At 59.4% G+C, this 15,217-nt stretch overlaps 1 protein-coding gene across 4 annotated transcripts in view; it reads right to left on the reverse strand.

Moving 5' to 3' along the window:
- Positions 1 to 1,190: 1,190 nt before the first annotated feature.
- Positions 1,191 to 15,217, reverse strand: part of CORO2B (coronin 2B) — a 98,401-nt gene continuing 84,374 nt past the window's right edge. For all 4 annotated transcript variants that reach the window (XM_072951165.1, XM_072951166.1, XM_072951167.1 and 1 more), the window contains exons 4-12: positions 11,978 to 12,127; positions 11,159 to 11,323; positions 9,148 to 9,264; positions 8,921 to 9,025; positions 8,315 to 8,411; positions 4,910 to 5,022; positions 4,533 to 4,623; positions 4,194 to 4,333; positions 1,191 to 3,016 (exon numbers count right to left, since the gene is read on the reverse strand). In XM_072951165.1, coding sequence (XP_072807266.1) covers positions 2,885 to 3,016; positions 4,194 to 4,333; positions 4,533 to 4,623; positions 4,910 to 5,022; positions 8,315 to 8,411; positions 8,921 to 9,025; positions 9,148 to 9,264; positions 11,159 to 11,323; positions 11,978 to 12,127 — 1,110 coding nt within the window. In that variant the 3' untranslated portion in view covers positions 1,191 to 2,884. The remainder of the gene's footprint in view (positions 3,017 to 4,193; positions 4,334 to 4,532; positions 4,624 to 4,909; positions 5,023 to 8,314; positions 8,412 to 8,920; positions 9,026 to 9,147; positions 9,265 to 11,158; positions 11,324 to 11,977; positions 12,128 to 15,217) is intronic.

Raw genomic sequence — 15,217 nt, forward strand, 5'->3', positions numbered from 1 at the left:
AAGCACTTGTCTGCACAAGCCCCGGAGGAAGCCGTCAGCTGCTCCCCTTCTCCTGACAGACTTCTCTGCACCCCTCGAGCTAGACAGTGGTGACCTTGGGGGCCTGTCCCATTCTCCCCACTGCTGGTATAGTGGAAACTCAAGTGTTAGGCCAGGAAGGGACCTGCAATTGTCCTGTCCCCTCATAAGTAAGGCCCAGAGAGAAGTGAACTGCTTAACGCCACACAGCCCGTCTCCGCGGTCCTGCCAATGCTCTTCCGCCGCCTTTTGTCATTGCCCCTCCAGCCCTCTTTTCTAAGACTTTCATTGCTTTCCTCCGGCCCTTCCGTGGTGTCCACACCGCCACATGTCTGTCCACTCTGCAGCCCAACAACTCTGTTCAATGACAGTTCTGATTCGGTGAGAGACTGGGGTGTCCTGGGGGCCTGGCAGCCCCTGCCCACCGTTCTTTGTGTCACCATGGGCCCCAGCCCTCCTCCCCGGGGAGCCCCTGCCCAGCGCTGGGCTTGGCTGAGGACTGGGAGCACATGCCGCCCCTGGTTCCAGGCTCAGACGGTCCACCTCACTGTGTGTCTTCCCCGTGACACCAGCTACGTGACCTGGAGCGCGTCACACTCTGGACCTGGCTACTCTTCCTGAAGACGGGAATAAGTAGAACATACCACGGGAGCTGCCATGAGGCTCAGAGGAGCCAAGTAGATGGAAGGTGCTTTGTAAACGGAGAAGCATCATTCCAGGCATGTCCTAAACACGGGTGGCCTCCAGACCTCACACAGGGCTGGGCACACAGCAGACGCCCGCCAAGCAGCTGCAGAGCGGGGTCTCAACTGGGACGGTTCTGAGCCCCCAGGGGACGTTGGGTGAAATCTGGAGATACTTCTGTCTATCACGACCGGGTAGGGGCTGCGTGGCTCTGACCAGTGGAGGCCAGGGAGGCTGCCAAACAGCTCGCGGTGCCCAGGACAGCCCGCACAGCAAAGCACGGCCCAGCCCCAGATGTCAACAGTGCTGAGGCTCAGCTCTGCTATAGGGAGATGACAGTGTGCAACTGTACCTGTAGATACAGACGCGGTTTGTTGTTCCAAAAAAGCCAAGGAGCTGTGGGCGGGGAGTTAACCATCAAGAGACCACGGTGACCAAGAGCAAGAGCCGCCAGGCTAAGTGAGATGGTCACGTCCAGGTCTGGTAAGTTGAAAACACTTTATTTCAATTCTGTCCTCAGGAGGCAGCATAAATAGTCACAGAGGACCACAAAGGTCAGTGGGGAAGAAAAAAGCTTCGGACGCGTGGGGGGAGGAGGTGAGAGCTGACGGAGCCTAGCTGCGGGTCTGGGGTGAGGCGGTGGAGGGCTCTTGGCGGAGAACCCCAAGGGGCTGGGGGGCGTTCCCCGCCCAGGCCGCCTCAGGGGCTCCGGGAACCCAGCCTTGTGGATGGATGTCCTGCAGGGCGGCCACTGGACAAGCGGGTGTGGAGCATAATGCGTCTGGAAGATCCAGGCTAATGAGAGAGAAGGGTGAACACCCATTTCTTGGTCCGCAGGCCAGACCTCACCCCCAAACTGTGAGTTTTCTGAGAACAGTGTTCATGGACTCTGTGGGTAGTGAGAAGTGAAGGGTGAAAGGATGGGAAAAAAAAAAAGAAAATTGCAGAAGACCAAGTGAAATGTGGCATCTCCCAGGATCCTGTGACCTCGGGCCTCAGTTTCCTCATCTGCAAAGTGGGGAGAATGCGCCCCACCTCCAGGAACAAAGGTGAGGCTCAAATGGGATCCTATGTGTCGCAGAACTGTGCAAACTTTAAAGTGCTGTGCTGATGTGGGGCTGTGGTCGTCCTACAAGCGTAAGGCTGCGTGGCTGAGAGCAGGGTGAGAGGCCCCTGCGCCGCCGTCCCCAGGGCTGCTCCACCCTGCTCAGCCTCGCCTTCCAGGAGGAAGAGGCCTCATCTCAGAGGGAGTCCTCGGGGGGCCGGGGGGGTGCAGGGGCACCGAGGGCAGTGTGACACGTTGGCACTACTGGCATTGGCAGGTGGTCCTCCTCCTCCAGAGACCCGGGCCCTGGAGAAGCCCCTGGAGGACTGGCATCTTGATACAATAGGAAGGGCCGGGGCCCCAGGTCCTGGACACCAGCGGCCCTGGTCCTGAGCCCACTGTGACCTGCTGGGTGACTCAGTCTCTTCCCCATTGCATTCCTCAGTTCTGTCATTTGTAAAATGGGGACAGTATTCCCTACCCTGCCTACCTCAGAAAGTAAATGGGGAAAGGGTGTGGCCAGAGCTTTGAACAGCATCAGGGGAAGGCAAGGGGTCATTATGGCCTTGGTGAACGATCCTCTTAATTCCCTGAAGACAAGAGAGAGGGGCAAGAGACAGAGTGGAGCTGGGCCGCTCGCAACCTCGTCAGGTGAGTCAGGCGTCCAGGGCTGCCGGGAAGAGAGGGCGCGGGGTCGGGGGCGGGGAGGACCGCAGGTGCCTGCGATCCAGCCCTTGCTGCGTGTCACTGGGACGCTGTGAGCCCAGCAGGGACTGCTGAGATGTCCCGGCAGTCCCTTGGCAGGGGAGAAGTGCAGCTTCCAGGTCCACTGGAGTCTTGGCTTCCCCTCTACTCCTTGGTCCACTGAGGGCACCCCTCGGGGCGTCCGTGGTCTCCGCCCGGCCGGGGGGACGCCAGGGCTCCTGGTGTGGCAGGGGAAGGGGCTGCCAGCACGGGTCTCCAGGAGAGGCTGGGGACTTGAGTGCACGAGGTCGAGAGGTCAGAGGTCAGCTTCCAGTTCTCAAGCGGCAGGTGGGCCCTGAGCTCTCCCCCCACTCCAGCCCCAGCTCGTCGCTGGGCTCAGGGATGAGGGAGGCCCAGGGACGGGAGGCCGGCCTGGGAGGCCACCCCGTGGGGCTAGCAGTTCTTGGGGCTGTTGCGCAAGTTCTTCAGCTCCAGCTGGAGCTGCCGAATGTGGATGTCCTTCTGGGCCAGCTCCTCCTTCAACCTCCGAATCTCATCCTGCTGCCGGAAGAACATTCGGAGGAGCTGGTGGACAGAGGGGGGTCGGGGGTGAGAGGTGACATCTGGGGGGCAGGGCCCCGCCGCTCCCCCCACCACTGCAGCCGCGACTGCTGATTATCAGGGATTATTGGCTCCGATGTGTCAACGAGGCCTTTTTTAATTCCCAGGGACTGGACGCAGGTACTGAAGGGAAATTCATAAGTGTGTGTGTGTGTGTGTGTGTGTGTGTGTGTGTGTGTATTTTCTTCTTAAAGGTGACTCGGGTCCCTGCGGCTCTGCCTTCTCCAGACTCAGCTCAGGGCTTCTGCCCCTGCCCACCCCCACCCCCACCCGACCCGTGAGGCAAAACCGAGGGAAGCTCTGGCCTATGCAGACGTGGATCTGGGCCACAGAGGCAGGGACGAGTCCACACAGGTCAGCTTTCCAAATATCCTGAGCTCGCCTTTTAGAGGTTCTAACCTAGTGCTTCATTTACCTACCATCTTCCCTGCTGACACAGGACCCTCACAGGCACACCCAAGCTTGTACCTGCCTGGCGGGAGCTGGTGTGAGCACAGCCTGGGAGCCTGACAGCCAGGGCCCAAGTGCAGGCGGGTCCCTGCAGCCACCCCCACTCCGGCCGCATCAGACCCAGCGCCCGGCTCACGGTGCACGTGCCATGAACCCTGGCTGGGCTTGGCTGGACTGGCCGGGGCTGAGGGTGCGGCTGGAAGGACAGGCCTCCCGGGGGCGTGGACAAGGCCCAGCTCTGGGTGCCCCCGAGGGAGCTGCTTCTTTTCCAAACGGTACAAAGAGCACTTTCATAAACACTCAGTCTCTTCCACAAAAACAGGAAATTGTCAGCCCCGTCGCTGCTGCCTCGCCAGGGAGGAAGGCTGGGTCGGGATGCACGAGGCTGGCTTTCCCCTGCGAGCCAGGAGTGCGTAACTCCTGGAACACTAAGCTACAGCGACATTCTGAGATGGATACATGAGGACACGTAACGCCGGGCTAGCGGGGGGCAGGAGCATCACCAGCCTCCCACAGCCCGGCCTCTGCTTACTGGGGTCAGAGGCGACGGGAGCCAACGGCTGGCCACCTACGGTACCTATCCCAGAGAGAGAAGCGCTTCAGGGCGGAGCCGGCTCAGGGCCTGCCGCCAACTGGAATGCAAGGGTGTCGCGCTTCCAGGGTGTGGGAGGCGGTAACTGACACCCCGTACCTCGTTCTCTGTCCTGGGTGGGACATTCTCTAGCAAATCTATTCCGTTGACCACAACACTCTTCTTTTCTTTGATGGGAGCCTTGAACACCATTTTGGAGGACTTCTTATAGCCTTCTTTCAAGGACATCAGCACGGGGTCTAAGGGAGGAAGGGACACGTTCGCACTGACAATTCGAGGGACGGCCAGGTGGCGGTGGCTCTCATTTGCACGTGCCTGGACGTCGCCCGAGCATGGCGCAGGCTCATCGAGGAGGCCACGCGAGGGGAAGGAGCGAGCTGCTCCGAGGGCCAAGGCTGCGGCCCCGAGCCTCCTCCGGGAAGCCCACCCGCGCGGTACCTCGGTTGATGCCTCCCAGCCACTCGTCGGGGGTCAGAGCTGGCTCGGTGCCCGGCGTCATGGGGTAAATGTCTTCCTGGTAGGAATCCGACTGCAGCGGGGAGAGCAGAGAGTGGACAGATGGGAGCCGCTGAGAAGCCCCTGCTCCCCAGGCAGACTCTCCTCGCTGACCTCCAGCCACGCCACCTGCCCTCCAGCCTCCAAGCTTCCTGCTTGGTGCCCACCTTGCCTTCCTTAGTAAGCCAAGCTCTCCTCACCAGGGAGCGCCCCCCACCCACCACCCCAGACTGGGCCTGAAGACCCCAATCCGCAGGGCTCCTTTTGGGCTCTGCCAGGCCGATGGTCAGCGGCGGGCAGGCCAGCCCTGCCCCACTCACCCTCCGTGGCACGATCATGGAGATGGGCTCGATCAGGCCCTTGAGAGTCACCAGCTTGTAGAAGCGGAACACCTCGCAGGCGGTCACGTCCAGCCCGTGCTTGGGCATCACCCCTGTGGACAGGCACACGCGGCTGCGGGGGCTGGGGAACCCCTTCCCAGCCCCCCTGCCTGATGACCTCGGCCAGGGGAAAGGCCCAGGAGGAGGGCACTAGGGTTGGAGGGCAGGAGGCGGGCCCGGGGCTTCCTGAGTCCGGCCCTGTCTCTGGGTGGTGACTTCTCAAATGCGTCCTGTGGGCCAGCCCGGCCTCACGCGGGGTCACACGGCAGAACCCGGCCTCTGAGAGCCGGAAGGGGCCGCAGGACTGAACTGAATGTGCTCTTCTTACATGGGAGACTTCTGAGGGTCAGAGGGGCAGGGGCTTGCCTGAGGGCACAGTGTTGTCGCTGTCTGAGCCACATCACCTTCTGAAATGAACTGGTTTCCCAAAGCCTGTGTCCCCCGTCTGGAGAAGGAGGGAGGAAGCGTTCCTCGTGCACCCCTGAGGTTTACGTGCAGCCTGAGGTGGCAACTTCCTCATGCGCTTCTATGACCGACACGCGTGCGTGCGAGCGAGCACGTACCGTCTGAGTGTGCACAAGACACAAGCCCCTCACAGCTGCGCCTCTGAGCACCTACAGATTGTTCCACTGCAGGGAACAGCGCAGCGTGGTGTTAGGAGCACAAGCCTTGGGTGGGACAGAACCCTGGGTCTGAATCCTGACTCTGCCCTCCTTCCGGCTGCGGGTCCTTGGGTAAATCACTGCCCCCCTGAGCTTAGAGGAACCCAGTGGGGGCTCCTCAGGAGACGGTCAGGGGGCTGAGTGTGAAGATGCTTGTCAACTGCCGGGACCACGATGAGGACAGATATCGTTAGTTCTTCCTCCAAGATGTGAGTATGAGTTAGGGTCCCCGTCTCCGGCTGGCTCTTCCAGATAAGGGAGTCCCACGGCATCGTGGTACCAAGGGGGACCTGAAACTAGCAGACTTGGGTTTGAGTCTGGGCTTTGCCACTGAGGAGCTGCGGGACCTGCCTGGGGTGAGTCAGGCAGCCCCTCTGAACCTACGAAAAACGTCTAGCTGGTGGCAGACACTCAACAGCGACCACAGGTGCGAGGACGGGGAGAAGCGGTTCCCCCGGCCCTCCCCCCCACCCCATCTCCCCTGGTCCTGCTGACCCTGCCTTCTAAGCACCCCCGGAGTCTCCCTCTCGTCTTCCCCGACACGCCGCCCCCAGCCACGACCCTCTCACGCCTAGATAGGCGGTGGCCTCCTGCCCCGGCTCTGCTTTCCCCCTGTCCCTTCAAATTCCATTCTCCCAAATCCACTCTCCCTGCAGGAGCCAGAGCCATCTTAAACTGACCTGTCAGAGCACGTCCCCGTGTCCCACCTCCACCCACCCACCCACCCAAGACAAAGGAAGCCCCGCGCGAGTTCCCAGCAAAACCCCAGCGCCGCCCCCGTGTGGCGGCAGCAGCGCAGTCAGGAGAGGTGTGCCCCTCCAGCGCGGCCGGGCGTTGGCCGGGCCGGTGAGGGTCTGGCTAGGACAAGAGGTGGAGGAGGGAGGACGCTGCCCCCTTCTCCGGCCTCATGCGTGAGCTGGGACAGCTCATCTCATCGCCTGCCCTCGGCCTGGAGTCACACCATCGGCCCCCCTGGGTCTCAGGCCTTCAGACTTGGACTGAGTGACACTGCGGGCTCTGCTGGGGCTCTCGCCGGCAGACAGCAGATCATGGGACTTCGCAGCCTCCATAATCCTGTGGGCCAAATCCTTGTAAGTCCCCTCTTATAAATATATTTGGTTTCTCTGAGAACTCTAATGCACCCTAACGCGCCCCATGCGACCTGGCCCCGGCCCGGCCTCCACCCAAACCCTCTGACCCCTTCCCCGTCTTCCACACGCTGCAGAGACGACTCTGCGCATAGCCACCCCTACCCCTTCTGCTCCTGGCACAGGCCAGGCTCATTCGGGCCTCGGGGCCTTTGCACCAGCAGGCGCTGCTCTTCGCCTTCCTGCCTTCCAGGTCATAGTTTGCAATGTCTCCTCCACAGCAAGGCTTCCCAGCCACCTGGCCTGGTCCAGCTCCCAGCTCCCAGCTCCCCCTGTCCTATCACCCACGGGGTGATTCTGTTCTTAGAACTCACTACCACCCAGTATTTTCCTTCCTTATTTGTTTATTGTCTGTCTGCCCTCAGAGGGATGTGAGTGAGGCCGTGTTCCCTCTCATTTATCACTGTACCCTGGGACTAGCTGGTTCCCAGTAAAGGTTTGTTGAATGACTATGTGCAGGAGCAGGAGGAGCCAGGTGCTCTGCCAGGTGCTGTGTACACATGGCCTCTGAGCTTTACAACAGCCCTTCAAGGCAGGGCTATTGATTGTCCCCACTTTACAGAGGAGGAAACTGAGACTCAGGGGGTTATGGGCACAGATGAACCAGAATATAAGCCTGGCTGGGCTCCAAAGTCCAGGTGGCTTGTTACAGTATCTGACGGCAGGGCAACAGTGAGGGAGGTGGGGAAGGCTGCGCGCGGGGGAAGGGTCACCCAGCGGGACGGTCACTAGGCCCTCAGGCATATCTCCGGGCCTTCACTTTGCTGCTGGTCACTGAGGGGGGCCCCTGGGGCCCTCCAGCCCTGCGGTCTCTGCAGCTGGCCCTCAGGCCCTGTCCATAACACCAGATCCTCAGAGGGACCAAGCCAGACTCAGTTCTAAGGGGAGGAGGGAACAGAACCCCTGAAGAGATTTCCACTCAGTGATCTGGACCCCAAACGGGAGACAGCGGGATCGTACGCACCGCCAGCGTTGGTCAGCGGGCTAGACCGCCCCGTGAGGCTCAGTGGTGGGAGAGGGTGGGGCGCGGGGACCGGCCCCCTGCACCCGTCAACCTGGAGCCCTCGCGAGGGTTCGCTTGGGAACTTGGGAGCTGGGGGTGCAAGGACAGAGCTGCTTCCGGACCCTGGGGGTCCTGGCTTCCCCGAGGCTTCAAGGAGGGGCCTGGGTCTGGACCCCGATCTGACCTTGAGTTACTGAACCACCTCCCACGATGTCAGAACCACGGCGGGCTTCAGCCTCTCTGTCTGTCAGGGGAAGGAAGGCGCCGTGCGCACCCCTGCAGGCTGCTGAGCACAGAGAAGCCGGGGGACGCCAGGCGCTGAGGACTGAGGCAGCCGGCCAGGCGGGCGGTAGCAGGCTGGCGACCTTCACAGGGCAGCACCTGACTTGCTGGTAGGGCCTCTCCTGACCTGCCCTGAGCTGTGGCCTTCCAAGCCTGATTTCTCATTCAAGGGTGGGGGAAGCAACCCAAGAGCCAAGCGTCCAGTCCCTCCTTCCACAGCCTAAGGGCCGCGGCACCCCTGGCGCCTTACCCAGGCCTTTCTGCGGGGCTGGGGAGCGGAACTCCATGAGGTAACTCAGGTAGGGCTTCTCCGTGCTGATCTCGTAGTACCGGATGTTTCCATCGCCCTGGGGGCCGGGAGGGAGGCGGTGAGGGAGGCAGAGGGGCCGGGGCCGGCTGGGCAGGCCCTGTCCACTGGCTGCTGAGAAGAGGTTCCGTGTGTCTCGGGGGGGGGGTGTCGAAAAGCAGGGAGACTTGGCCTCCAGCCCCCGGGCGGGCCTGTCGCAGGGACTTGCTGGGGGAGGTGGGCTGGAGGTGGAGCGGGGTGTGTGTGCGCGTGTTGCGTGTGTGCGCACACACGGGCACACAGACAACCTTCCTGACAAACAGGATCTCCTGGCCTGTGCCTCAGACTCCATCACTAGTCACTCCAGGCTCTGACCTTATTCCCACTTAAAGCCCCACCCCAATTCACTGCTGAAGGAATTCTGTGATTGACCCCTCAGGAGAACGTGTCCGACTTGAGAAGAGGGTGAGACCTGGGTTGGGTCAGAGGAAGACCAGAGAGGTTAGGCTGGTTCTTCTCGGGGGCAGGGGTCTCCCGCAAGCTGCCCCGTCCCTCCCCGACCTCCACTACCTTTCCGGCCAGGTAGAGCATGTGGGTGTCCGCGTCGTAGAAGGGGAACAGGAGGCCGGAGAGCCCATCGATCTCCTCCTCGATCAGCGGCATGGAGAGGTCCTCCTGCGGGGTCGGGGGGCAGCATCAGCCCGCGTCCAGGCAGGGCAGCGCCTCGCCCTCTCCAGTCCCAGCCAAGCCCTCGGAGCTACAGCCTTTCAGGTTGCCACCGCCCGCCTGCCGCTGACCTGGTCCCAGAGAGCGATCTGCCTCGTGTTCCACCGGGAGACCCCCGTTGTGAGCAGCCGCTTCATGTTCCCCAGGAAGACCACTCGGTTCACTCTGTGGTTTTTGCAGTTCGCCTCCTGGCAGGGACAGAGGGCCGGTGAGCCGGGCCCCAGGCACGCGGGTGCCGTGGTGGGCTGCCCTGCGGCCCCCAGGGGACATTCACGTCCCAATCCCTGGAACCTGCGAATGCTTCCTTGTTTGGAAAAGGGTCTTTGGAGACGTGATTTTAGTTTAAGGGCCGTGAGATGGAGAGACTCCCCTGCATCAGCCAAGGGGCCGTAAACACCATCACGAGTGTCCTTACTGAGAAGAGAGAGGCAAAGGGAAATTCCAGGGATGCAGAAAGGAGAAGCTGGTGCGACCGCAGAGGAGAGGCTGGAGTGGTGGGGCCACAAGCCCTGGAAGCCACGGGAAGCTGGAGGAGGCAAGGAAGGGAAGGCCCCTCCCGAGAGCCTCCGCGGGGGTGCGGCCCTGCTCACACCTGGACGTCGGACCTTCTACCCCCAGAGCCACGAGAGGATCCACTGCCGCTGCTGTCGGGCCCAGAGCGGGAGGGGACGGGGAAGCCGGGCACTAACGTGGACCACGTCCCAGGCAGGGCCTTGCGGGGCAGGGGACCAGGTGCTCTCACCCAGGCATCTCTTACTAGCTTGCACAACACCACCTCCTGCCAGCACTCCCTGAGGCGCAGGAGGCCGGGGCTCACGCTGGTTCACTGCTGGTGACTCACTGCACCAGGGGCTCCTTCGAGCTGGGCCGCCCTCTGCCTCTCGGCTCACAACACCTCCTTTTCCTCCTAACATGTGGGGTCCTTGGCCAGGACGAGTCAGCATTAGGTAGAAACCCGAGGCTGGCCTTGCAGTGCAAAGACCCAGGCTGGCATCGCTTGCTCTGGGATTTTAGTGCCAAGTTCTGCTAAAAAAGTCCAGCCCTGCAGGAGACCCTCACCCTCTCTGGGTGTGTGTCCGCGCCTGTGAGATGAGGTTGGGGTCTCTGCTCTCTTACATCTTTTCTGCTCGGCGTCCGGCTCTGGGGTCCAACTGGCTGCGTGTGAAATCTAGCTCCTCCTGTAACTGTGAGAGTCGAGTCTGCCCCTCTCCAAGGCCCAGCGTCCCCATGTGGGAAATGGGACCAGTAACAGTAGCCGCCTCAGAGGACTGCGATGGCGATTAAGTGAGGTGACGACGTGGAGCCCTGGGCCTGGTGCACGCCACCCGGCGAGCTCAGAGTGGGCGGCGGTTAATACCAGTGGACGGTGGTTAACGTTAACCCCACGATGATTACCATCGGCAGGACTCGCCTAGAGGGCCTTCTGGTCCTGCAATGCTGGCTTCTTCCATGATAAACAACCAGGTCACGCACCGATCTTTCTTGTGTCAGGAGGTAAACCTCGCATTTCAACCAGATTTTCCATCCCATCTACACCCGTGACTGGCACGCAGGAGGTGCTCAAGAAATGTGAATTTCTTATTCCCAAATGGCAGCTAATCACTTCCTCATAGTCAAGTCCCAGGAGACTCAAAGACCGGTCCTGGAGCAAGTCCGCCCTCCTCCTCCCCACGGGGAGCCGTCCCTCGGGCTGGCACCCTGCACCACTTCCGCCAGGCTCGTGCCACACAGCTGGCTGGGCAGTGAGTCCCAAGTCCCCTCCTCCTGTGCCCACGAGGGTCAACACGCAGGGATTCCTGCACTGAAGGGGGTCACCAGTTTGACCCCTCTGGGGCAAGCAGCCAAACCCCATCGGGGGAGAAGGGTGCAGTCAGTGGGGACGAGAAAGGGTTCTGAGGTCTCTCCCCACTTAGAACAAGGCAGGGTTCCTACGAGTTGAGAAGGGCCCAGAACAGACGGGCTGGTCCCAGGAGGTGCAGGTCAGGTGCACGGGAGAAGGGAGCTGGCACAGCCTTGCCCTCAGGGCTGGCTGACAGCGGAGCCCCAGGCCCCAGTACCCCTTGACAAGCTGTGGGGCTTCACCTGCAGCACGCGGCCCGAGCGGGGCTCGATTACGCGCAGTTTCTTGTCCTTGCACGTGGTGGTGAGCAGGCTGCCATCGGTGTTGAAGGACATGCAGAGGATCACATCCGAGTGGCAGTCGATCATCTTCACAGGCTCGCCCACATCCAGGTTCCAGATGAGGACCTGGGAGGGCGGACAAGCAGGAGGTGGGCTCAGCCCTGCACTGCTGGCACGGGTGTCTGTCCCCAGCCACACCTGATGGCCCTGGGGAGGTGTGCCGTGCAGGGCTGGGTGTGCCGGGAGGCAGGACAAGGTCGCTGGGCCCTATCTGAGAGGCTGGTGCGTCCCTGTCACACAAATCCACCGCTGTCCTTGGGCAGACCCCAGCCCCAGCCTGAGCTCCACTTCTGCTACCAGCCAAGAGGGTAAGTCCTCCTGGCCAGGGGGCTGGCACGCCTCTCCAGGGCATGCCCGGCTGGGGCGCCCTTTCCTTCCCTCCAGTAGCTTTGGGTGCTCCTTTTTCCTACCAGGAGGGCAGCGGTCACATCTCGATTAAGAAGTGGTCAGGCAGAGAGTGTAGGCATGGGGCGGGCGCTCTCCCAGGGACCAGTGCCGGAGAGGGTGGCAAAGGTGCCTCCAGCTGCTGTGGACCCCAGGGACAACGGGGGCACAGCAGACGCCCAGCCAGGTGCGGACTGGGTGGATGAGTGACCACGGATGGATGTAATGGTGTTAGCTACCGTGCTCGGGAGTAGCCTCCAGGCCCATGCAGACGCCCTTCTCTCCCTGCGCTCCCCTCTGGGCTGGCTCTGGCCGCAGCTGCCCATGGCGGCTCACCTTGTAGTCATAGCCGGCGCTGAACAGGACGTTGTTGGCGGTGGGGTGCCACTCCACCAGCCCCACGCGCCGGCTGTGTCCGTGCAGCTCCAGCAGTGCCTCTGTCATGTTCCGCTTCAGCCCGCCCTCGGGGACCTCCCAGATCCGCACCTGCAGAGGGGGCGGGGCCTCGGCTAGTGGGCAGGGCCGGGACAAGCCTCTGCCGCCCTCTTCCTGGGACCCCAGGCTTTTGCATCCGCCTAGTAAGGCCCCTCATGGCCAGGGGCCGGGCAGGGCCCGGCTGAGGGGTGGGTTCCAGGGCGAGGTTAGAGAGGAAAGAGACCATCCCCTCTGTGCCTTGGCGAGGGCCTTCTGCAGCGAAGTCTCTGCAGCCCTCGACAACTGTTAATACTGGCGTGTTGTTACTGTTACGGTCTAGCCAGGCCCAGAGGACCACACAGTGGGCAGATTTTAGCAAGTACTGCATTACAAGTCTGTCCCTGCTTCCCTTCCCACACCCTTCTAACAGTGCCTTCAGCCCCAGCACCTCTGTCTGCACCACATGGCCCTGTTCCTCACTCTGCCTCACACCCAGGATGGACACCTGAGCAGAGGGAAACCCAGAGTCTCCCCTGAAAGACGAAGAACTAGGGGCAGACTGCTGAGTGCTGGAGCCTGAGCCGAAAGGACGCAGGGCCTGGATGCAGCTCTTCTCAGTCTCACAGACGCTGACAAAGAAGCAGGAGGATGTGGAGAGAAGCAGAGAGGAGACCACACGGCCCCAGAGAGGGAGAAACTGAGCCGTTTCTCTGCCATCTCTGAGTAACCCCCGATTGTTTTCATTAATGCTGGCAGGCTTCTGTTTCTCAAGCCAAACATACTCTGGACAGTTTCAACGGTTTCATCTGTAAGAGGGGAGGGGAGAATGTCTGCCTGCCTTGGTCACTGGTAGAATAAAACACTGGTTGTACATACGACCCAGCAGTCCCACCCCGGGGCACATGTCCAGAGGAGAGTCTAATTTGCAAGGACACCTGCACCCCGATGTTCACAGCAGCACCGCTGACAACAGCCAAGACATGGAAGCAGCCTAAGTGTCTATCGACTGATGACTGGATCAAGAAATTGTGGTATATTTTTATACACACCACACACACATACAATGGAATATGACTCAGCCATAAAAAAAGAATGAGAGAATGCCATTTGTAGGAACATGGATGGACCTGGAGATCATCCTACTAAGTGAAGTAAGCCAGACAGAGAAAGAAAAATACCATATGACATCACTTATAAGTGGAATCTAAAAAATGATACAATGAACTTATTTACAAAACAGAAACACACTCACAGACATAGAGAACAAGCTTATGGTTACCGGGGGTAAAGGGAGGGGTGGAGGGACAAACCGGGAGTTCGAGATCTGCAGATACACACTACTGTATATAAACAGGTAACAAGCTCATACTGTGCAGCACAGGGAGCTGTATTCAACACCTGGTAATGTCTCTAATGAAAGAGAAGCTGAAAAGGAATATATGTGTGTATAACTGAATCACTATGCTGTACACCAGAAATTAACACATTGTAAATCGACTATACTTCAAAAAAAAAAAGATATTGGTTGTAAAAGTTTGTAAACTCTGAAGTGCTCTGAAGGCCTCTGGAATTGCAGTTTTGTCATCATCATTGATACGATTTATTGTGATCTAACCGGGTAGCGAGGAAGCAGCACATGTGACTACAACTTGGGACACCTTTAAACAGACCTTCTGAAAACGTGAACTCCACCCTTGCTAGTAATGAGAAAAACAGGAAAAACAGCTTTGAGGCACCATTTATAACCTTCTAAAACAGCAACTGAAAGAAAAAAATCCCCAGTGTTGACACGTTTATACTAGAAATTGTAGACGCAAGGATTCAAGTAGCGCTGTTCATATTATAAATCAGAGTAACTCTTTTGGAAGCAATTTGGCAATCTTTAGCAGGAATGATAAAGATTATTATATTCTTTGACCTAGTAATTTCACTCTTAAAAGTCAATATAAGCAAAAATCTCCATGCATAAAGATGTTCATTGCAATACAGAAAATTCAGATACACTCCAAATGACCAACATCAAGGGAACAATTTAACATGCCACAGCGACGTGGAACATTGGCCACTCGATGATGGTTCTGAAGGCTGTGAATCGACATGGAAAACGTGCCCCAGGCCACCCTCCACAGCCCTGTGCAAGGACCGTCAGACCTGAGGTCCGGTCTGGCAGTGGTGGGGAGGGTGAAGTGGGGCCCAGGCTGGATGACTCAGTGGTCACCAATGAGACACACAATTTTCTTGTCCCCAAATATAAGAGGAAGGTGACCCTTGAAGAGCGGAGACCAGTGCTTGGGTTAGACACACACACACACACACACACACTCAGAGTCCCCCTCCCTCCCCACGTTTCCTCCTTTTCACCCACAGGGACGCTGTGGCCCTTCTGCAGCTCGCTTTCCTCACGTGACAGGAGAGTGGGCGTCTCTCCACACCTCTCCACTGGATCTGCCTGACCTTTTCCAGTGGCCAGAGGGACAGCTGCTGTGTGACCGTTCTGTCCTGGGTTCAGTCAGCCTCTGTTAGTGGGCACCTGGGCCCCGCCACCGTTTCCCCGTTACAACGCTCTCTCCGATGACCAGCCCGGTCCCACGTCTCTGCGTGGTTGGGAGCATTCCTGTGGGGCACGGGCCTAGAGCTGGTCTGCGTTCTTAGGGTTACTGTGAAGTTGTCCCCCAAAGCTGTCCCAGTTCTCACCAACAGAGTCTGAGGGTGTTTTCCTAAAGCGACAGTTCCAAAAACAGGTGTTTGCCCATCAGGTCAAAAACGCCACCTCCCTGCTGTCTGGACTGACATTTCTCTGATTTTTAGAAACACTGCGCACCGTTTTCCGTCTCGATAGGTTACTTTTGTTCGCACTTGAGTAGGAAGATCCAGAAACTTTCAGACTCAAGGGGACAAAACTTTAAGGACAGAAAGACAGTTTAGGGTGGAGGCATTTAGGAGCAAAGGATCTTGTCCACGGACACCTCACCCTGCACCTTGACAGTAGACAAGGACAACCACACACAGACGCCATGTCACTCGGCGGGTAAGTGTCGACTGACGCAGGAAAGTGGCTTCTGGCCTTCAAGAAAAATCTTTGAAACAGAAAGTTGAGGCTCACTCACTGCAGACACATCTCTAAGGAGCCAGGCCCTGGGCAGCCAGCGGGATGGGTGCTGA

The sequence above is a fragment of the Vicugna pacos genome, chromosome 27, assembly GCF_048564905.1.
Source record: "Vicugna pacos chromosome 27, VicPac4, whole genome shotgun sequence".
Classification (NCBI taxonomy): Eukaryota; Metazoa; Chordata; class Mammalia; order Artiodactyla; family Camelidae; genus Vicugna; species Vicugna pacos.